The sequence below is a fragment of the Jaculus jaculus genome, chromosome 15 (genome assembly GCF_020740685.1).
Source record: "Jaculus jaculus isolate mJacJac1 chromosome 15, mJacJac1.mat.Y.cur, whole genome shotgun sequence".
Classification (NCBI taxonomy): Eukaryota; Metazoa; Chordata; class Mammalia; order Rodentia; family Dipodidae; genus Jaculus; species Jaculus jaculus.
This window is the reverse complement of record NC_059116.1, coordinates 32,641,805-32,663,811: the sequence shown is the minus strand read 5'-3', so window position 1 is coordinate 32,663,811 and position 22,007 is coordinate 32,641,805. Positions and strand designations below refer to the sequence as shown.

The window sequence follows — 22,007 nt, the reverse complement described above, 5'->3', positions numbered from 1 at the left end:
CACACAGTTTATTGGCATACATGCAGGAATAAGGGTCTTTTTTCTCTAAGATTCTGCATTGAACACACTTATAGTCATGTGTTTCCCTGTACTAGTTTGAAAGGTTCCAAGGCCTGAGCAACATGGATTTCCAACCTAGGAAAGCCCAGGCAAACTGTCCCTCTCTGAGTTCCTGAGATGGGAGTCATCTCCTTAGTTGCTTACCTCTAAGTGAAGTCCATTTCCAAGGTCCAAGCAGATCTGTCAAATAAAATTATGGACGTTATAAACAAGTGTGAAAAGGAAGTAAGTTATAATTTCCCTCTTGCCCTCCAAATAAACCAGGGCCAGGGGCAGGAATCTACATTCTCCTTGGCCCACACTGCCTCCTCCAGATAACCAGCACATTACGAACAAACAAACTAAGTCTTAGCCCTCCTCCAGTGCTTCTCTCCTCACCCTATGGCTTCATTCCTATAACTACCAGTGTGCATGTGTGTATGTACGCGCACGTGCACACACACACACATACACACACACACACACACACACACACACACACACACACCCTGCCTTCTTCTGACTTCTTCGTTTTCCAACATCCTGAGTTCCACCAACTCTTTCCTTGGGTTCTTCCCAGGTACTGTTACAATCTGGATGTCACCACAACAGGCACACAGGTGGCTGCATCCAGACAGATAAAGGCACGGGGCTTGGTTTTCATATTAAGAAAAGATTTCCCAGAATAAAGTGTTATGAAGGCCAAGGAGTAATTTAGTGGCCTTGTAAACAGATGCAAGAAATACAGAGTTCTGAACAGAGCTTCACTTATTCTCAACCTGCCCATAAACTCCCAACCTATGTTCTGAGTTTTGGTGCAATTTCTTCTCAGTCCACCAGGCTGCTGATACCTGCACTACCCTCTGGGCTTCAAGCAAACCAGCACTTTCTCACGTGGCAGCCCCGGGTGCTATTCAGATTCAGTTGGAACTTTTCGGAGTTAGTGGGTTCATTTGCTCAAGCTCCACATGTAGCTAGTGGCTTACCATTTACATCATACAGGCAGAAAATATTCCCACCACCGCAGACCCGTGGAAAGTGCCAGTGAGAGCCAGGGTGTTTCCCCCACCTGCCGCTATCCCTGCCTTGCATGGCCCCCAACTCTGGACACCTGTGATTCTCACTGATTTTCATCACACCCAGGCCATATTGCTAGAACACATCACGGTGAGGGCAAGGATTCTTCACATACGGCTCTCTGTTCCCACCCATGTGACCACGCGTCCACATCTGCCAAGGGTAGCACAGGCGTGTCGTTTGGCATCTCATCTGCAAAAGTGTGCTCCATTTCGTTCAGACGCCTTGACTGTGTTTCTCTCTCACAGATTCCCCAGCGTAGGCTCCCCGAACTTCCGAGCCCGTGTCCCCTGCAGTCACACTGACCTCACCTCTTATGCAGTGACCTCAGCACGTTACAGACTGTACCTTTAGTCACCCTCTCCCTCTTCCTCCAGGGGAGAGACATGCTGAGGACTTTCCATGGCTAACTAGCAACTGTGGGCTTTGGTTTGAACTCTTGATTCCCACATTTCTCTCTCAAGACCCTTGGTCATTTGACTAACCTTCTATTTCCATCTCCTTTGACTAATCAAGCATATTTAGGTCTTTCCTACCCTAAAAAGACCCATCATTTGTTCTTGCTAACACTGAAACTTACTGCTCCATATCCCTCTTTGACTGTCATCCCAAACTGGACAAGACTGTCAATATTCTACCTTCACTTCCTCACTTAACACTTCAGTGTGAATTCATCACCTCAGGAATTCTTCCACCTCATTTGCCTTCTCCATATGGGAACCTGGATTCAGGAGGTCCACCTATCATGACCATTCCTTTGAAAGCTCCCTGTGGGGCCTGCTCTTAGCAAAGACACTTCACCCCTTTGCTTTCCTTCCTCTTGTGAGTACACATCATTGCCTCTCCATTCAAAACAGAAACTAAAGGTCAGTCTATGTATGGTGTCGAAGGCATCCCTCTGGGCAGATGAACGGCAATATCATGCACAAATACATTATTTCTTCCTCATTTTTCTAAAAAACATTTTAATTTATTTGACAGAGAAAGAGGGAGAGAGAGAGAGAGAGAGAGAGAGAGAATGAGAATGGGTGTGCCAAGGTTTCCAACCACTGCAAGCGAACTCCAGATGCTTGTGCCTCAGTATCCACTCTAGGACCTGGTTGAGTTAGTTACCACACCTCCTTCCTCGCCTCCATTAGGTGACAGTCGCTCAGCATGCCCTTGTCTTTTACGACCCTGACTGTTTGGAGGAATGCTGGCCAAGTTCCTCACAGGAGGTGGTGCTCCTATTCAGCTTTATCTGTTGTCCTCTTCATTATCAGGACCTAGTCATTTGTCTTGGGTAAGAACATCACAGAAAGCCAGGTGTGGTGGTGCATACCTTTAATCCTAGCACTCACTCGAGAGGCGAGAGGCGGAGACAGGGGGATCACCGTGAGTTTGAGGCCAGCCTGGGGCTACAGAGTGAGTTCCAGGTCAGCCTGGGCTATAGAGTGAGACAAGGCAAGAAAAATTGCTTCCCTAAGTTATTTATTATTCAATAATTTGTATAAGTATGGACCCATATATATTTACTTTATTCTGTGGGCTCTAACCCAGTATTATTTTATCTTAAATTCTTAAAATAGTTTTAGTTCTGGCTGCTGAAGTCCTCACAGGTGGGTTCCGTACCCTGGCCAGGGCTCACCTTTTTGCTCTGGAGTGCCTCCTTACTCTGCGCTACTCAGTGTTTCAGACTTATCTCCTGTTTTCCCTGTCCCAGTTTAAGAATGAACCACTTCTCCAAACACGATGTTTGCTGAGATTAAGAAATGACATTAAAGCCAAAACACTTGGACACACATTACAGAATTGTTTTTAGTGAGGTCTGCTAGTTTTTCAGGGAACATTAAAATGAGGGGCGGGGGGCGGTGATCTGGTCTTAGCATTTTAAAAACATATTGTCATGTAAGTTATTTTTTTTTTGATGCGAGGCGCCATCTAGTGGAATGTGGGGGGCAATGATTCAAGCTCTGCTTATGCCAGACAAGTTTCTGCACTGGTAACCTAAGAATTAATAATACATATGGTAAGGCTGGAGTGATGGCTTAGCAGTTACGGCGTTTGCCTTCAAAGTCAGATGACCTAGGTTCGATTCCCCAGGACCCACGTAAGCCAGGTGCACAAGGTGGTGCATGCGTCTGGAGTTCGTTTGCAGTGGCTGGAGGCTCTGGCATGCCCATTCTCTCTATCTGCCTCTTTCTTTTTCCCTCCCCCTCCTCAAATAAATAAAATAAAACATAAAATAAAATTTACAAATAATATATATGATAGCGGATATCTTCTGTCGTTCAACTGTTTGTCTAGTCGTCTCACCTTCATTGTTCGCATACCCGACTTTTCAAATTTCAGGTAGACCCTGCCTGGCTCATGCAGATGAATGCCGTCAGACGCATGTCAGAGCGCGGTGGTCTCACTACGATGGTGGCTGGTCAGAGAGTGAGTCTGCTCACTTCTAAGAAGGGAAGTACACACACAGCGTCCCTTTTCAGCGCCTCTACAGGGCTGGGGCGATGGCTCGGTGGGTAAAGTGCTTGATTGGCAAGTGAGAGGGCCACAGACGGCTCGCCCAGTGTGCATGTAGACGTGGGCAAGGCAGCGTGCTCATCTATGGTGAGATGGGCGGCAGACGCAGGAGGGCGCCCGGAAGCTCAGGGCTGGCTAGCCGGGCACAGGCAATGCGCGAACAAATGAGGAAGGTGAGGAGCAGCATGCGCGGCACACATGCATTTGTGTTTGCACTCACACACATGGCCACACACACACACACACACACACACGCATAAGGTTGTTGAAAGAAAAAGAATCGGTGAAGATCTTTAAGTAAGGATGCGACAGAATGCTCACTCTCATCTGGTGACCATGAGGGTGGGAGGGGAAAACCAACAGAACGGCAGAGTACGCGAACTGAAAACACACCATCAACCAAGGCAGAGAATTGGTCAAATCTGGAACTGTCCAAACACTAGGCATTTTATTATGTGGTACTGATTGCTGTTTTCAGTTAACTGACTTCTTAAAAATATTTTATCTGCTGGGCGTGGTGGCGCATGCCTTTAATCCCAGCACTCGGGAGGCAGAGGTAGGAGGATCGCTGTGAGTTCAAGGTCACTCTGAGACTCCATTGTGAATTCCGGGTCAGCCTGGACCAGAATGAGACCCTACTTCAAATTTCCTTATATTGATGCTACTGTCACTTTTGGTTAGAGAAGGCAAGTGCCTTAACCACTAAGGCATCTCTAGCTCTTAACTGACTTTTAAATTACATTTTAAGTTAGTACACACACTAACTTATTTCATCATGACATTCTTATGCATAATTCTAACCTGCTTTGAATTGGGTTTTGTTACTTGCATCTGAAGGCAAACTGAACAATATAGCCACTTTGCAGAATTGCTGTACAAATTAGTGAATGAATGAATGCAGTGTAACTGTAACAGTGTTTGGCACTCAGTAATCAGAACTGATGACAGTATTTGTTTAGTTGTAAGTCTTGTATGTTAATACTTCTGAATCTGATCTTATTTATATATCTTTTTAAACATACTGCATATTGGTTATATTCCCATCGGGCTATACTCTTAAGAAGGAACCTCTGCCTGCCCCTGTTCCTCTGAGGGTCCTCCTCAGTGGGGTTATTGGTATTTTTAATGTTCTTTTTTTGTGTGTGTGTTTTTTGAAAGAGGGTCCCATGTAGGTCTCATGGTTGAGGATGACCTTCACCTCCAGAGTGCTGGAGTTACAGGTGTGTGTGCTGTGCCTTACTTTATGCCCTCTGTTTTCTAAGCCCCTGCAATTGCTGAGCAATTCAATGTCCTTATCATGTTGGATTCTTTTATAAAAAAATTATTTATTTATTTGTGAGAGAGAAAAAGAAGGGGAGAGAGAGCCCCAGGCCTCCTGCCACTGCAGAGGAACTCCAGACACATGCGCCACTTTGTGCATCTGGTTTTATGTAGGTACCAGGGAATTGAACCCAGGGCATTAGTCTTTGTAAGCGAGTGCCTTTAACTGCTGAGCCATCTTTCCACTTCTTCTGTTGGATTCTTTCTTTCTCCCCCCACCCCCCAGGTAGGGTTTCACTGTAGCTCAGGCTGACCTGGAATTCACTACGTAGTCTCAGGCTGGCCACAAACTCATGGCAATCCTTCTACCTCTGCCTCCCGAATGCTGGGATTAAAGACGTGCACCACCATGCCTGGCTCCTACTGGACTCTTAAGTAGTGAAAAGTCAGTTGTGATTAAGAGCAAGGAAATTAAAGTAGGGGCAGTGTAGTAGAATGATCTAGAAGTATGGGAAGAGTTGCAAGATAAGGTTGCTTTTGCCTAGAGGCCCCCAGCGGCATGAGGAGACAAGTCAGGCATGGAGCTGTTGGAAACAAGCAGTGTGGTCATCAGTGTGGTGAAGGTAATCAGAGGTGAGGCCAGAAAAACAGGCTAATTTCAAACCCTCCACATTCCTCCCACAAACCAGTTTCAAAAGACCGAAAACCACACAGTCGGGTTTCCAGCAACAGCCCCCGCTTCTCCGGCACCACTTTTTTTTTTTTTTTTTCCTCTCTTTAATTGCCTTCATGTTGCTTACCAAAAGCATGTGATGGCAGGAAAGGGCTTACTTTGGCTTTAGGTCTCGAGGGGGAAGCTTCGGCCTGCCAGGGAAAGGATGGTCGAGCAGAGGCTGGTCGTCATGTTTTGTCACAGCAGATAGAACACGGGCAGCTAGCTGAGCTACAACACTCCAAAGCCTGTCCTCAGAAATACACTTCCAAGATTGCCACCGGCTATGCACCAAGCATCGACAACACATCCGCTCATGGGGACATCTGATTCAAAGTGCCACGCCCAGGTTTGGAAAGACCAGGGCCACAGGTTCTCTCTTACATGCCCAGCCGAGCTTCTAATGGTCAAGTGGGTATATCTGTGTGGGAGTGGGTATGGGTAGAGGCTTAGAAACTAGAATGAGGCTCATGAGAGGTAAAAAAGACCTTACGGAAGGGGTGTGGGATGGGTACTAGAATGTATGTGATGTGGAAGTGGAAAGGGGCATGCCCAAAGAGGAAGGGGTACAAATGGGGAAGAGAACAGGGAGGTAAAACTGTTCGAAGCTAAGACCTTGGTCATCTAGGGACCTCATCAAGGGTGAAGCCCAGGCTGACCTAGCGTTCACTGTGGAGTCTCAGAGGCTGGCCTCGAACTCACGGTGATCCTCCTACCTCTGCCTCCCAAGTGCTGGGATTAAAGGTTGTTGCCACCACGCCCGGTACATGTGCAACTTTCTATGCGTGCATCATATATGCACCTGAAAGTTAAGGCTGTCTTAGAATGGAGATAATATGGTTCACCTATTTGCATTTATTTATCGCACACATTTTTTTACAAAAAGCCTTGAGAATGACATCATTTTGTCAGCTGTAGAAGTGATGCTTAATGGACTGAGAAAATGTTAGCTACATCTCAATCTTTTCCAAAGCAAGTAACCAAGGACTGTTTCACTGGGGCTCTGACTTCACAGGACACATTACTGACATTTACATGAGGCTCTCAGCTGGGGGAACTGCTTTGCTGCCTCTTCTAGCTGAGCTACCATGGGTTATATTTTGCCTGGAGATCTTGGGGGTTGGTAAATCAGTGGATGTGGGGGAGTCAAGGGTTGAGACCAAAGATACTGGTCAACACCTTGCAGTACACTGGACTACCCCCTTAATAGGCATTATCTGATGTTTCCAGTTCATAAGGTGCTGAGGCTAAAGCCAGACCCAGTTTATGTGATGGGAAACTACTACAACTGGGGTCTGATGATTAAGTAAGTTCCAAAGGATCATGGAGATCATGCACAGATAGAACCAAGGAGAGGGAGAGCAGACTGGTTCAAGGAGAGGCACTGAGTCAAAACGCTTTCGTAGAGCAGGAGAGTTGTAGCCCCGTGCCATAGGTGGTATGGTGGCATCTAAAGCCGGGAGAGGAGGAAGGGAGAAGAGGAAGGAAGAGGCAGAGATATTTAAAAATCTGAGGAATAAAGCATGGTGTCCCTTTTTATGAGTTGCTGGGGGTGGGATGTGGGGATGTTTCTGGACATAAGCTAAGAGAAGCCATGGAAGCAATGGAGAGTGGGAGATAAAGAAGGCCTCTGTTGCTCCCAGGTCTCTAAGGAGGAGGAGATGTTCCACAGGCTTCCAAGGAAGGCACTAGATAAGAGTAAGTGATCATTCAAGGCTTCTTAAGCTTGAGCAGCGGGGGCTGCACTTGACCACCAGCCCTTGGGTCTTCTGCGCTCAAACCATCACAGTGGGGCTCTTGCCAGCTCTCTGGAGAAGGAAAGGCTGTGGCAGAGCGTGGGGCGACTTCTAAGGTAACAAGCACAGTTCTCACCTGGTGCTGTGCTGCAGGCAGCGTGATAAGATGACCTCCCTGCCTTTAATCCTACAGTTAGTCCTTGGCACCTCTTTGTGCACATCTCCTCTGAGTGCATTGTTTCTCTTCTCTTCTCTTCTCTTCTCCTTCCTCTTCTCCTTCCTCTTCCTCTTCCTCTTCCCTCTTCCTCTTCTCCTTCCTCTTCCTCTTCCCCTTCCTCTTCTTCTCCCCCCTTCCTCTTCCCCTTCCCTCCCTCCCCTCCCTCCCTCCCTCCCTCCCTCCCTCCCTCCCTCCCTCCCTCCCTCCCTCCCTTCCTTTCTTCCTTCCTTTTTTGAGGCAAGCCCAATAGACTGGTCTTTTTAAAAAGAAATGAGAGAGAGCAAGAGAGAGAGAATTGGCACACCAGGGCCTCCAGCCACTGTAACTCCAGACAATACGCCACCTTGTGCGTGCATCACTCTGTGCGTCTGGCTTACATGGGATATGGGGAGTCGAACATGGGTCCTTAGGCTTCGCAAGCAAGCACCTTAACTGCTAAGCCGTCTCTCCAGCCCACTTGTTTCTTTTTTGCAGTGCTGGTGACGGAAATCAAGTCCTTGTGCATGCTGGGTAAGTGCTCCACCACCGAGTTGTGACTTTATCCACTGCTCTATAAGCTTGCGTGACTTCCTGCTGGAATGTTGCAAAAGGGTTACTAGTGCGGGAAGGGTCCTAGATAGTAAGGACTATTGTGAAATCTCCCAACCACCAAATTTCACGCTCTTTTTTTCTCACAAGGAACTTGGTGGCAGAAGAAAAGTGTCATAAGTAATATGTCTAAAGAAGAAAAACAAACCTCTACTCTTTGTAGCCAAAGTTATGTTTTTAGATACCAGAAATATCCTTCAAAAGCTTTTTCAATTTATAAAAATTTTATAATTTCTACTGTTGGGTCTTGGGCATCCTATAAAAATGGGCCTTCCTGGTAATGAGAAAAAAAAAAATCTTTTTTGGCAGAAGTGAGAGGAAAGGTCAAACATCACTGTGAAACACTCTCGATGAATGTACTCTCTGTTTTCTAGGTCAGCAACTGTAGAAAAGACTTTCTGTTCTGAAGCCACTTTGATAAGTTTTAGCAGGGAAACCAGGAGGATCCAGGTGTCCCCATGTGAGAGTTCTTCTGGCTGAGGGGTTCTGTCTGAGGTCATTCTCCAAATCAAGTGACCTTGAACTTCCTTTTGTGGCCCTATGATTTCACAGTGAGGTGACCAGTGAGCTTTAACATCTCAGAAGGACAGGTATCTTTCTACATATGTACAGGGGCACAACATAAATTAAAATCTTGTTTCAACCTCAAGACAATATGGCACAATATTTCCATTCAAGTAGAATTGAACTTTCTAGAGAAAGTAGTCGGTATGGTCAGCTAGCACATGCTTGGCTGTTTTTTTAATTTTTTTGTTCATTTTTATTTATTTGAGACTGTCAGAGAGAGAGAGAGAGAGAGAGAGAGAGAGAGAGAGAGAGAGAGAGAGGAGAGAGGGGCGGGGGAGAATGGGTGCACCAGGGCTTCCAGCCACTGCAAATGAACTCCAGACATGTGCGCCCCCTTGTGCATCTGGCTAATGTGGGTCCTGGGGAATTGAGCCTTGAGCCAGGGTCCTTAGGCTTCACAGGCAAGCGTTTAACTGCTAAGCCATCTCTCCAGCCCTTGGTTGTTTTTTACATTCAGATCCCCTCAGGGATGGTTAATATTATCAACTTTACAGACTTTTTTAGAAGATAAATCACTGGGCATGCCTGTGAAGGTATTTCTAGAGTGGGTTAATTGAAATGGGAAGCTCCACCTTCAATGTGGGTGGCACCATGTCAGGGGCATGGGGTGAATAGAGAGGAGACTATGAGCTAAGCACCAGCATTAATTTCTCAGCTTCCTGACCATGGAAACAATGTGATGAACTGCTTCATGCTCTGGCCACCACGCCAAGATGGACTGTACCCTCAAATTATGAGCCAAAATAAGCCCTCCCTTTTTTTTCCTTTGGGTGCTTTTGTCAGGTAGTGTGTCAGAGTAACAAGCAAGTAACTAATACAATCTCTAGGACCATTCTAGAACACTTGGGCTCTCACGCACCCTTCTGATCAGGGAGAACATGCTCAAACATTTAGCCCCTCCCCTGCCCACTTGTACCATATAGAAGGTCAAATCAGATTGAGTTACTGGATCATCCCAAATCCATTCATAAAGTGATTTCAACTTTGCCTGAAGCCACCTCAGGAAATAAGATAAAGGTAGTAGATGCTACTTGTTTATTTCCTCTGGTCACAGTACTGAATTTTGTATTTGCATTGGCGGAACTAGAGATGTGGCCCCCGACCAGCTCTCCAGCCATGGAGGCCTTGGCAGGCTTCTGTCATCACTGGGTCTTCTAGGACAAGCCTGTGACCAGGACATTCAGAAGCACCCAGAATTTTGGAAAGTTTTTCTGATAAGTTTGATATAGACCAGATTAGGTTAGAATTTTATCTACCATACTTAAAAAAAAATTGTAGGGCGGGGGGGGGGTGGGGGAAGAGATAGTACTTATATTTATTTTATAGCTAAATGTTAGAACTTAATAAAAATACAATTTTTCTGGGTGTGGTGGTGCACACCTTTAATCCCAGCACTTGGGAGGCAGAGGTAGGACTGCCGTGAGTTCAAGGCTACCCTGAGACTACATAGTGAATTCCAGGTCAGCCTGAACTAGAATGAGACCCTGCTTCGAAAAACCGAAAAAAAAAAAAAAATCCAATTTAGGGCTGGGAAATGACTGAGTGGGCAAATGGCCTGCTGGGCAAGCACGGGAGGACCTGAGTTTGTATCCCCAGGACAGTGTACAAAATGCGTAGTGTGGCAGCGAGCACCTGTAATCCCAGCACTTGCAAAGTGGAGACAGGAAATCTCTGGGGCTCTCCGGCTGGCTCAGCTAGCTGAGTTAGAGAATTCAGTGACGGACCCTGTCTCAGAGAGTAAAGGAGAGCAACTGAGAAAGATAGCTAATATCAGCCTCTGCCCTCCGCAGACATGTGTACCCATTCATACATGTGCCACTCATACACCCTTGCGTGCAACACACACACACACACACACACACACATCCCGACTTAAAGGTACAATTTGTAAGTAACCCAGATAATTATATATCTCTTCCAGTTGCTTTAATATATAACAGTAATTTTTATCATTTCTTATTTTTAAAAACCCTCAACAGATAAGAAAGGCAGAACTCTGAACCACTTTCTAATTTATGGGCTCTGAACAGAACTTATCACATACTTCACAGGTGACTGGCAAGGTACATGGTTACCATTATCTCTGGTCTGCTTTTCAGATAGCAGTGATCACAGTGTAATGATTATGACTTGAGGTGATTCATACATTGAAGTCAACTCCATCTCAGACGATGTCTGCTTTGGTGCCATTTTACCAACTCAGAGTTTTAAAACACAATTGAGCAATGCTGTGTCACACCAACTTGTCTGGTCATACTGTGAATTCTTATTTCCAGTAAAATGTTGTGTATTCATGGCCTGGTCCCAGACTTCTCATAGGTGTGGAGAGACTAAGGGGAACCCCAGAAAAGTAAGTCGACATTAATTTTATTAAGTGTCAACTTTGTGCCCCCAAAATCATTTTTTTTTTAAAAAAAGATCAGATTGGCTAACAGCTAGCAAAAAGTAGGCTTTAAAATGCTTAATTTTCTCTCTTTCTAGTTACTGTCTCATGGAGATTGAACAGTGGTTTCAACATATCTGTGGCATCACAATCACCTCTCTGCAACACAGATTTCTGGGCTCCACCTTAGGGTTTCTCACTTACTATGTCTGGAGTAGGGCCCAGGAACATGTGTTTCTAGGTTTCCGGGTAACACTGATGATGCCGGTCCTGGAAGGACAGTTTTGAAAGCCATAGTGTTAAAATCGCAGACTAGCAAGAGCAAGGGAAGAAGACCATGAGCTTGGGTCATTCATAAGCTGAAAAACAAACTCCAGAACAGAGAGCTGGGAGGAAAGATGATTTCCAGATTCAGCCACAGGAGTACTTAGATTTCACACGTACTAATTCGTTGCTATTAGATTGGATTGCTTGCGTGAATGGTATTTCCTCTTCGTTCATATATTTCCCCCCCTACTTTACAAGTTTCACTGACTCAGAACATTTCATTTCTGAAATATTTTACCATTTTATTGGTAGGTATTTTCTCTAGCAGCCATACATGCTCTGGGAGCCAGGCAAATAAAAGTAAACACATGCAGTGCATTTCACATGATTTGGCAGATGAACAGGTGGCGTGTTTCCGTCTTTCCTCCTCCCGCGGCGTACCTCTGGAAATTACGCTAAAAAGTAAATAAATAAATAAAAGCAGAAAACCAGATTTTTCTCCTCACTGAGTTTAAGAAAACCCAGAGCTTTAGATTATCTTCTGGTCACCATTAGATGGCACTGGTCTGCCAGGAAGGCCAGCTGGAATCACCAGCAAGGGACCAGCAATGGGCTCCAGCAAAGTGGACCAGCAAGGCTGAAGAGCGAAGGATCCAAGGTGCCAGGCAGGAAGCTGTCGGAACGCTTTTTCAGGATCCTACGCACGAAATCTGCTGAAGTGTTTCCTTAGCGTTCCCTCTGCTTTTCTTTCCTGGAATGATTCCAAGTTACAGCCAACCTGAAGTTCCAGTTCCAGAAGCTCAGCACTGACCGCAGACCTCTGGGCTGATGCGCAGGTAGGGGGCGCGGCCTCGCCAGCCACGTGCTCCGGAGGAAGCGCCCTGCCCCGCAGCATGCGCGATCGCGGGGGGCCGGGGCGCACAGACCCACAAGGCTCTTGGGCGTGCATATGAGTAGCAACACAATGAGAGACTGCTGAGTGTATGGAAGGCAGGCAAATATTTATTGTTCCACCTATGTGGAAACTAAATATCTTGTCCTATATTAACCTTTTTAGTTAGCAAAAATAGGTGTCATTGTGACACTGTGTGTGTGTGTGTGTGTGTGTGTGTGTGTGTGTGTGTGTCTGGAGTTTGTTTGCAGTGGCAGGAGGGCCTGGTGCAGCCATAGTCATTCTCTTTCTTAAATAAGCAAAAATATTTTAAAGAGTACAATAAAGGGGCTGGAGAGATGGATTAGTGGTTAAGCGCTTGCCTGTGAAGCCTAAGGGCCCCGGTTCAAGGCTCGATTCCCCAGGACCCACGTAAGCCAGATGCATAAGGGGGCGCATGTAATCTGGAGTTCGTTTGCAGTGGCTGGAGGCCCTGATGTGCCCATTCTCTCTCTCTCTCTGTCACTCTCAAATAAATAAAGATAAACAAAAAAAAATGAACACAATAAAATGTATGAATTGTTTATGCCTGTAAACAATTTTCATCTACTCGTTTTGTACCACGATTGATTGACCACGGGTAGCTGGGATGGCAGGAAGCAGAAGCCATGGCTGACCGGGTAACTTCTCTGCAGAGGCAGACAGTCTTAACCGTGTACACACAGCAGCTACAAAAATAGCTCTGGGGAGCTTATACAGGTAGAAGCTTCCATGGGCTTGGCCTTGGAGAATCAGCCTGTGTTGACAGACGGGAGGGAACTGCACAGATCAGTGAATGGCACGGAGGCGTGAAGACTCAGAGTCTGTAGTGCAGCCTGCTCAGGCTGAAAATGAGCACACGTTCCGTTGGGGACCTTCCTTCATCTGAAGGCGTGGAGGAGAGTCACTACCAGGTTCCAAATTTGGAGTTTACCACTTAGTGCCTCTGAAAAGATTTTATTTCACTACTGTGCAAAAGAAAAGGCAAGAGAGAGCCAGGCGTGGTGGCGCACGCCTTTAATCCCAGCACTTAAGAGGCAGAGGTAGGAGGATTGCCATAAATTCAAGGCCACCCTTTCATAGTGAATTCCAGGTTAGCCTGGGCTAGAGTGAGACCCTACATAAAAAAAAAAAAGGAAAGAAAGAAAGAAAAAGAAAAAGAAAAGGCAAGGGCTGTAGAGATGGCTTAGTGGTTAAGGAGCTGGCCTGCAAAGCCTAAGGATCCAGGTTTGATTCTCCAGGTCATGTGTAAGCCAGATTCACAAGTTTGCGCATGCATCTGGAGTTCATTTACAGTGGCTAGAGGCTCTGGTGTACCCATTTTCTCTCTCTCTTTCTCTGAGTCTCTAATAAATAAATAAAATAAATCTTTTTTTAAAAAAGGCAAGAGACAGTTTGGAGATTAAAGTAAAAAGCAAGGGGGAGCGGGGCGTGGTTGCGCACGCCTTTAATCCCAGCACTTAGGAGGCAGAAGTAGGAGGATTGCTGTGAGTTCGAGGCCACCCTGAGACTACATAGTGAGTTCCAGGTTAGCCTGGACTAGAGTGAGACCCTACCTAGAAAAACAAAACAAAAAGCAAGGGTGGGGGGGGCGGGGATGGAGCAAGGACCAGTGCTAGGGTAATGTTACTGTGGCAGAAGTCTGAATGGTGGCCCATCTCACCCTTGGCATTACCTTGTGAGGGATGCCAGGGCAGAGACAGGGGAAGACGAAGGTTAAGGAGTGAGTGGCTAGAAGGACGTGGCTCTTGAGGATGTGCTGAGTGTGGACCCTCAGAGATCTAACGAGGGAAGAAACACTGCACAAGAGAGGGCCGGGCTGTGCAGGTCAGCCGCACAAGGCCAGGCCGCCAGGGCAGCTTCTCCCACCACAGGGTCCTGCGGGGGCGTCATCTCCGTGGCACCGTTGCCACTCCCTCCCTCCCGGGCTTCTGTTACAGGCGCTGTCCTCTAGTGAAGTGTCCCTCCGCTATACTGACTCGGGCAATCAGGGTGAGAACCTCTGTGGGGTCCTAGCATTGAAAGAAACCACAGAATATTGAGGAGGCAAAGGAAGGAGATGCTGAAAAAGAGACACAATAAATCATGCAGAAGGATGACTGAGCTAGGACCGCTTGCCCCGTTTTGTCTGTTTTCTTCTCTATCTCTCTCCTTTCCTTTCCTTTCCTTTTTTTTTTTTTTTTTCTGTTTTGGCTTTTCGAGGTAGGGTCTCACTCTAGCCCAAACGGACCTGGAATTCACTCTGTCATCTCAGGGTGGCCTCGAACTCTCAGTGATCCTCTTACCTCTGCCTTGCAAGTGCTGGGATTAAAGGCGTGCACCACCACGCCTGGCTTATTTCTTGTTCTTCTTTTTTTTTTGGACCTTTCCTTTCTTGTTTGCTGAGACAGGGTCTCATGTAGCTCAGACTGGCCCTGAACTTGTCATATAGACAATAATGACCAGGAACTCTTTGTCCTTCTAACTCTATTTCCTGAATGCTGAGATTATATATAGGCCAACCCCACCACAACTGTCTCCATTTTAATGAGCACTTACAGAATCAAGGAAGAATAAGTCACTAAGATGAAGCAGGTGGTATGAAAAATTACTACTATTATGTTTTAGTTTGTAGTGCAAGAGTCATGGGGTGCAGGTATTTCAGAACTGAGAGAATCTTAACAGTCTGACCTCAGAGAGGAGTCTAACTCTGCCTTTTCATTCCCAAACTGGCCAGGAAGCACCTGCCTGCATGAATTTGTATTAACATGAATGAATGCATGAAGGACTACTCATTTCCAAAGGACCTAGTTTAAGAAGCAAGTCCAGAAAAAAAAGTGTGACGTGTCCCTTGCTAGCTGCCTATCAGTTTCTCCATGTGGGTGCCACTAGCTTTTGTGATAGAATTCATCATGGCTGGCCAGTTCTTACTGATGGTGATGTGACATAGCTTAACAGCCTTAGACTTTGGGAACAAAGTATCAATACACCCTGGGCGTACAGAGACCAAAACACCTCCCTAAAAGGAAGTGTCCACTCCTGCTGGCCTGTACGGTCCTCCACTTGTCCCGGATCATAGCAGAGCACGTCCACATACCTCCTTTTCTTTAAACCAGGCAAGATTTTACTCAACCAATCAGATCCCCTCTTCCACCCTGGCCCTCTCTTGAGATCTCAACCAAAAGCACCTTTTCATTTACTTAAGAGACTGGAACACTTCCTGCGATGATGATTAATCTTGTCAACTTGATTGGATTTACGATCACCTAGGAGATGGTGTGGCGCACCTATGGGTGTGTCTGAGGGTGTGTCTAGGGAATTACTTGATGAAGACCTACCCTGGAGGTGGAGAGCACCACCCTGTGGACTGGTCAAATGAACAGAATGAAAGGGAAAATGAAGAAGGCCAGTAAAGCAATGAGATTCTTCTCTCTCTCTCTCTCTCTCTCTGCTTCGTGGCCTCCATGACATGAACTGCTCAGTTCCACTCCCCTTGCCCCCAGTGATGTACCTAATCCTCTGAAACTGTGAGCCACAATAAATCTTTCCTCCCTTAAGTTGTTTCTGTCAGTATTTGGTCATAGCAATGCAAAAGAAATTAACATACCTCCCTAAAAGCTCTCATTTTGGGGCTGGAGAGATGGCTTAGCAGTTAAGCTCTTTGCCTGTAAAGCCAAAGGACTCAGGTTCAATTCCCCAGGACCCACGTAAGCCAGATGCACAAGGTGGCACAGGTGTCTGGAGTTTGTTTGCAATGCCTGGAGGCCCTGGCACGCTCATTCTCCCCACCTTCTCTCTCTGTCTCTTTCTCCCCCCTCAAATAAATAAATAAAAATAATATATATATATATTTTAAAAACCTCCCATTTTGCAAGGAGTTTTTTTTTTTTTTTTTTTTGGTTAGCCTGAAGCCAAATACTCATGGCCTACTCGTTCTTCTGACTCTCATTCTCTGTTAAAGTAACGGTCTGCTTTCCAGGTTTCTGCAAAGACCCTTGCATCTTGCTTTCTAGAACTTAGGTTCTTCCCACAAACTAGAATGTTCCTCTCCCTCTTTCTCGCACTGTCACCTAATTCAGTCACACTCACGTCTTGCGTGAGGCGCACAGTGCTGGGTGGCCCCTCTTTCTTCAGGTTGTGCGGTCTTCTGTGTTTGCCATCGGCTGTCTGTCACTTCCCACTGAGAAGCTGGCTATTTCCTGATTACACCATTTACGAGACTCTAAGCATTGCAAGGGCAGAACACCCTGGCTTTTCCTTAGACCTCTTGTGTCCAGCATACCGCCCGGCATCAAATTTTCAAAATGGTCACTCTTCCTTTCTTGTGTGAATGCCTCATCTTACTAACACTAGGATATAATTCATGGTGTTCTAACCTCCTGCATCCTAATTATCAAACTTTACACATAAGAAAGCCCTATAAATTTTGCTCGTAATTTGAGATAAAGAAGTTTGCTATATTATGACATTCTGATCCTTTAAGATGAACTAAACTGAGAAAGCAACCTGCTATCATATACAGACCACCTGGTTAAAATTAGCAGTTGGGGGCCTGGAGAGATGGCTTAGTGGTTAAACAGTTGCCTGTGAAGCCTAAGGACCCTGTTTTGAGGCTCGGTTCCCCAGGACCCATGTTAGCCAGATGCACAAGGGGGCGCACGCGTCTGGAGTTCATTTGCAGTGGCTGGAGGCCCTGGCGCGCCCATTCTCTCTCTCTCTATGCCTCTTCTTTACTCTCAAATAAATAAATAAAAAGCCACATTCAAAATGAGCAGTTGGTGGGGGAGGGAATATCATGGTTTATTGCCTACAACTATGGAAGTTGTCAATAATGAAAAAAAACACAATAAAATAAAATAAAACAATCAGTTAAAAATGCTTGCTTGCAAAGCCTGCCAGTCTAAGTTCAATTACCCAGAACCCATGTAAAACCAGACGCACAAAATGGCACATGTATCTGGAGTTTGTTTGCAGTGGCATGCGTCCCTGGTGTGCACATTTTATCTCTCTCAAATAAATTAAGATATTTAAAAGAATAAGAAAAACTGCTAGCAAAGCAGTTGAGATCTGTAGCACAGGTAGTTAGAGGTGAAATTGTGTGGTGGTGGGCTGGAGAAATGGCTCAGTGGTTGAAGTATTTACAGCACTTAAAGGTGCTTGCTTGCCAAACTGTGACCACCCTGGTTGGATTCCTCAGTGCCCACATAAAGCCAGATACACACAGCGGCACATGTGTCTGGAATTTGTCTGCAGTAACAGGAGTTCCTAGCATATCTATTCTCTCTCTCTCCTCTCTTCTCTTTTCTCTCTCCTTGCACATAAATAATCAACAAAATATTTTTTAAATGTGTGATTTATGACTTCAATCAAGATTTCTAATTTTATTGTTTTTGTTTTTCGAAGTATGGTCTCACTCTAGCTCAGGTTGACCTGGAATTCATTCTGTAATCTCAGGGTGGCCTCAAACTCATGGCAATCCTCCTACTTCTGCCTCGCAAGTGCTGGGATTAAAGGTGTGCACCACCACACCTGGCTTAAGATGTATAATTTTAAATACAATTTAATAGTGGTAAAATATTAATCTGTATCCAACTATGTCTTTTTTGTTTGTTATTGAGATGGAATCTAGTTAGGCAGTCCAGACCGGCAGGAAATTTACAATGTAACCAATGCAGGCTAACCTCAGACTCATGATCCTCCTGACTCAGTCACTGAAGTGTTAGGATTATAGATGTGTATCACCATGTTTGGCTCTAATACGTAGTTTTTCTCATACAGATATTGGTGTGTTTTAGTTAAGAATAAAGTGTTTAGAAAAAAATTAAGCAGTGCTGGAGAGATGGCTTAGTGATTAAGGCAATTGCCTGTGAAGCCAAAGGACCCAGGTTTGATTCCCCAGGACCCACGTGAGCCAGATGCACAAGGTGGTTCATGCATCTGCAGTTCATTTGTAGTGGTTGGAAGCTCTTTCTCTCAAATAAATAAATTAAAATTAAAAAATTAAACAGTAGTTCCTACTCTTATACCTGTGAAATGGAGTTTCTATTAATATATATTTCTGAACCTCAGCCTTAGAAAATTAAGCTTAGCTCATCAAGTATGCTTAATAATCAGGGAAATTTTAAATTTAATTTCATTAATTTATTTTTTTGAGAGAACAAGGCAGATGAAGAGAGAGGAGGAGAGAGGGGAAGAGAAGGGGGGGGAGAAAAAGAGAGAGAGAGAGAGAGAGAGAGAGAGAGAGAATGGGTGCACCAGGACCTCCAGACACTGCAAACAAATTCCAGATTCATGTGCCACCTTGTGCATCTGGTCCTGGGGAATTGAACCAAGGTCCTTTGGCTTTGCAAGAAAGTGTCTTAACCACTAAGCCATCTCTCCAGCCCCAAATCAGGGCAATTTTAGATCAATGAATCTTCGCGATTTTTTTTTTTTTTTTGTAGTTTGTCTTAAATTTGGAATTAAGAAAAATGGTTAAACTTGGCATTTAAATGAGATACCCTGTTTCTCAAATAACTGATTATTCAAGTTGCTGGTAACTTACAGATAATGGAACCTACTGGATAGAGGGTAAAATGTCTTCTCTACAAAAAGGTATACTGAAATCCTAACCATAAGGACTTCAGAAGGTGACCTTATTTGGAAAGGGATTCTAGGCTGATTTAACAAAGCAAAGCCCTTTAGGTCAGGTCCATACTCAAAATGACTAGTCTTATAAAAATGGGAAATTTGGACACTGAATTGGAAAGACAATAGAACGAGACAAAAACCGAGACTGCTATGTTAAGGCAAAGAACTTGAACATAGAGCAACTTCGATATAAAATCACATACTGTTTATGAAATGGTTGAAATTAGAAAGATAAGTATCCAGTCTATTAAAAGATCTAACTTCCCGAAGAGGAGTTTCTCTGGATTCTGAAGTTGTGGTAGAGGAAGGAGAAAAAAAATAGGTAGATGGAAAGATAGATTTCTCCTTAGGCAAAAGCATGACTAAATTCAATGCAAAGGTTTCAATGAACGCCCATCTGAATAGACAGCAGGATAATTAGTAACTCCTCCAGACTTTTGGCACATGAGCTTATTTTCATACTCTATCTGTGTGGTTGAGGTCATTTTCAATACAAGCTCAGTGTGTTCATGAAAATTTTCCATTACGTAATTTAGGGCTTTGTTTTGGACCCCTAGGGCAACCTCATCCCCTCATCTCGTTGCTTCCTAATGAATAGCTGTGGCTCCCCTGGCTGTTAAGTGTTACACTCTCACTGTATAAGAAAAGAAGCTACCTCTAGTCTTCATATGGTGCAATATTCAAGCCAATTCATAGACTCACAGAGGAATAGATAAATAATTTAGGTGCATTAGCATTTTATTTTTCCTTATTAGACAATAATAGAATACTCCTTTGAAAAGGAACAAAAATCTTAGGCTGTTCTGTGTATTTCTATAATACTTTCCACTATGATACAAATGTGAGGATATTCTTCCTATTAAAAACAGTTGTGGTATTGGATGGATGGCTTAGCGGTGCAAAGCCAAAGAACCCGGGTTCGATTCCCCAGGACCCACGTAAACCAGATGCACAAGGTGGCACATGCTTCTGGAGTTTGTTTGCAGTGGTTGACCTGGCATGTTCATTCTCTCTCTGTCTGCCTCTTTCTTTCTCCCTCAAATATAAGTTAAAAAAAAAAGTATAAAATTAAAAAAAAAACACCAGTTGCATTTCAGCATTTTGCTCCAATGTGTATGGAGCTGGACGACAATGCTTTAATAACGACTGCTGAGTAATGGTTCCTTTATAGGAAGATACATAAATTTTCCTGTCCAGTCGGAGGACAGCTGCACATAACAGAATGCAGTCTAGTTAGTTCCAGAGAAAAAGGAATTATGGAGCTGGGAAGATGGGTCAGCGGTGACAGCACCCATCACAGAAGCGCGAGGAACTGAGCTCAAGTCCCCAGCGTCCACGAGGAAGGTGACCGCACTGAGGAGACACACAGGATGGTCCCCAGAACTTGCTGCCCAGCTTAGCGTAGCAGTCTGTGAGCTCTGGGTTCACGGAGAGACAGACACCACGCTCTCTGAACACATCTGTGAAGTCCAGCAAAAAAGCCCACACCTATATGACCATTGTCCCTGTCACTTGATCAAAACCAAGTTAGCAGATGGCTGTAAGGCAGGCACATTCCTGTTATCCACAACCTTTTCAACAGAGAACCAGTCCTTCAAAATGCAACCGGAGCACAGAGACCAAATGTAAGAAATTTAGACCTTGGAACTGAATACTGTCTCTAGCAGGCAAAAACAAAACAAAACAACAACAATTACTTAAAAGAGACATTTAAAAGCCACTTGACGGGTGGTGGCTCTGCACTTTGCTTTTCTGTAACTAAAAAATCGTTTTAAAACACACTTTGGGAAACATGCTTTCTCTTGGGTGATGAAACGTCCCGCACCTTTCGCAACTAGAAATTTAAGCGACGTAAACTCTCGTTCTAGCGATTTCTCAGCTGCTGTGTTTTGCTCTCTAAGAACCCGGCTCCCTTTCCTGGTTTCCTCCGCTCACTGACCTGGGCGGGAGGCGGGAGACCTGGGAAACTGCAGGAACTTTGGGAACCTGCAAGAGGGCGCGGACGGTGGCTCCCCGCTGCCTCCATGTTTCCCATTCCAGAAGATTCCAAGCGAAGTTCCCCCCACACCCCGCCCACCATCCCGCACCCTCCACGAAGGAGGTTTCCCACCCTAACGCTCATCGCACCCACAGACCAGAAAGGACAGTGGGACCCAGAGTGGCCAGCGGCCAGAACCACCCACCCGGCCGGGCCCCAGGTCGGGCGTCCGCGCAGCCGCCCAGCGCGCCCCCAAGGCGGGTCCCGCGAGCGGGGTGCGGAGGAGCCCGGCCCGGCCCCGGGGTGGCCCCGGCGTGCAGAGCGGCCCGGCCCCGCCGCACTTACCAGGAGCAGCGGCAGCAGCGCGCACGGGCTCCCCGGGCTCCCGGCCATCGCGCCCTCGCTCCGCCGCGCCCGCGCCCTCGCCTCCGGCCTTCGCCCGCTGCGCCCGGGACTCGCGGCTCCTCCCCGCCCGGAGGGCCGCCTCTCCCGGCCGCCTCGGCCCAGCCCGGGGCGCGGCTCCAGGTGTGGCCCGCGAGGAAAGGGCAGCCGGGGCCCGGAGGTGCGGAACGGTCCCCGGAGGGGAGGTGCAGGACAGGCTCCCGCCTCCCCGGTCGCACTTGCACCTGGGACCGTGACGTCCCCAAGCTGGGGACTTTGAGTGGCAAGCCCCGCCTAGACCTTCTCTTCTTCCCGATCCCCTCCTCCTCCCTCTCACCCGCGGGGCCCAGGCTCCAAGAACGCACAAAGCTAGCTTTAACAGATGAGAACAGGTCTGGCTCAGCGAGAATGTGCGCTGGCCCCGAGCGCAGGTGGCGCGGAGAAGCGCCGGGTGACACCGGACGTGGGGACAGCCAGAGGCCGCTCTGCGGGAGGCCTTGCGAAGGCCTCTCACCTCTTCCCGTGACGCTTTCAAATTCTTCCAGAAGGTTTGCGGCTTACCTGACTCAGGGAGAAATAGCAGGTGCCTGGTTAGACCCCGTTAGGAGAAAACTCTTAGGGGAAGTGTATACTTTTCCTTTGTTTTATCAACGCAGCTAGATGGCACTTAGCGACCTGGAAGTCTTCAGTGGCTGTGGCTTTTACAAACCTCTGGTGCCTCAGTATCCAGAACTCTCCACCGGGGTTAATACAGGGGCTGTTGTGCAAATTAAATCAG

The 22,007-nt window shown here is 46.2% G+C and overlaps 1 protein-coding gene across 1 annotated transcript in view; it reads right to left on the bottom strand.

Moving 5' to 3' along the window:
• Dsg2 (desmoglein 2) overlaps positions 1 to 21,266 on the bottom strand; it is a 58,217-nt gene extending 36,951 nt beyond the window's left edge. Inside the window, exons 1-2 of the mRNA XM_045135295.1 lie at positions 21,194 to 21,266; positions 205 to 240 (exon numbers count right to left, since the gene is read on the bottom strand). Coding sequence (XP_044991230.1) covers positions 205 to 240; positions 21,194 to 21,241 — 84 coding nt within the window. The 5' untranslated portion in view covers positions 21,242 to 21,266. The remainder of the gene's footprint in view (positions 1 to 204; positions 241 to 21,193) is intronic.
• Between the last annotated feature and the right edge of the window lie 741 nt (positions 21,267 to 22,007).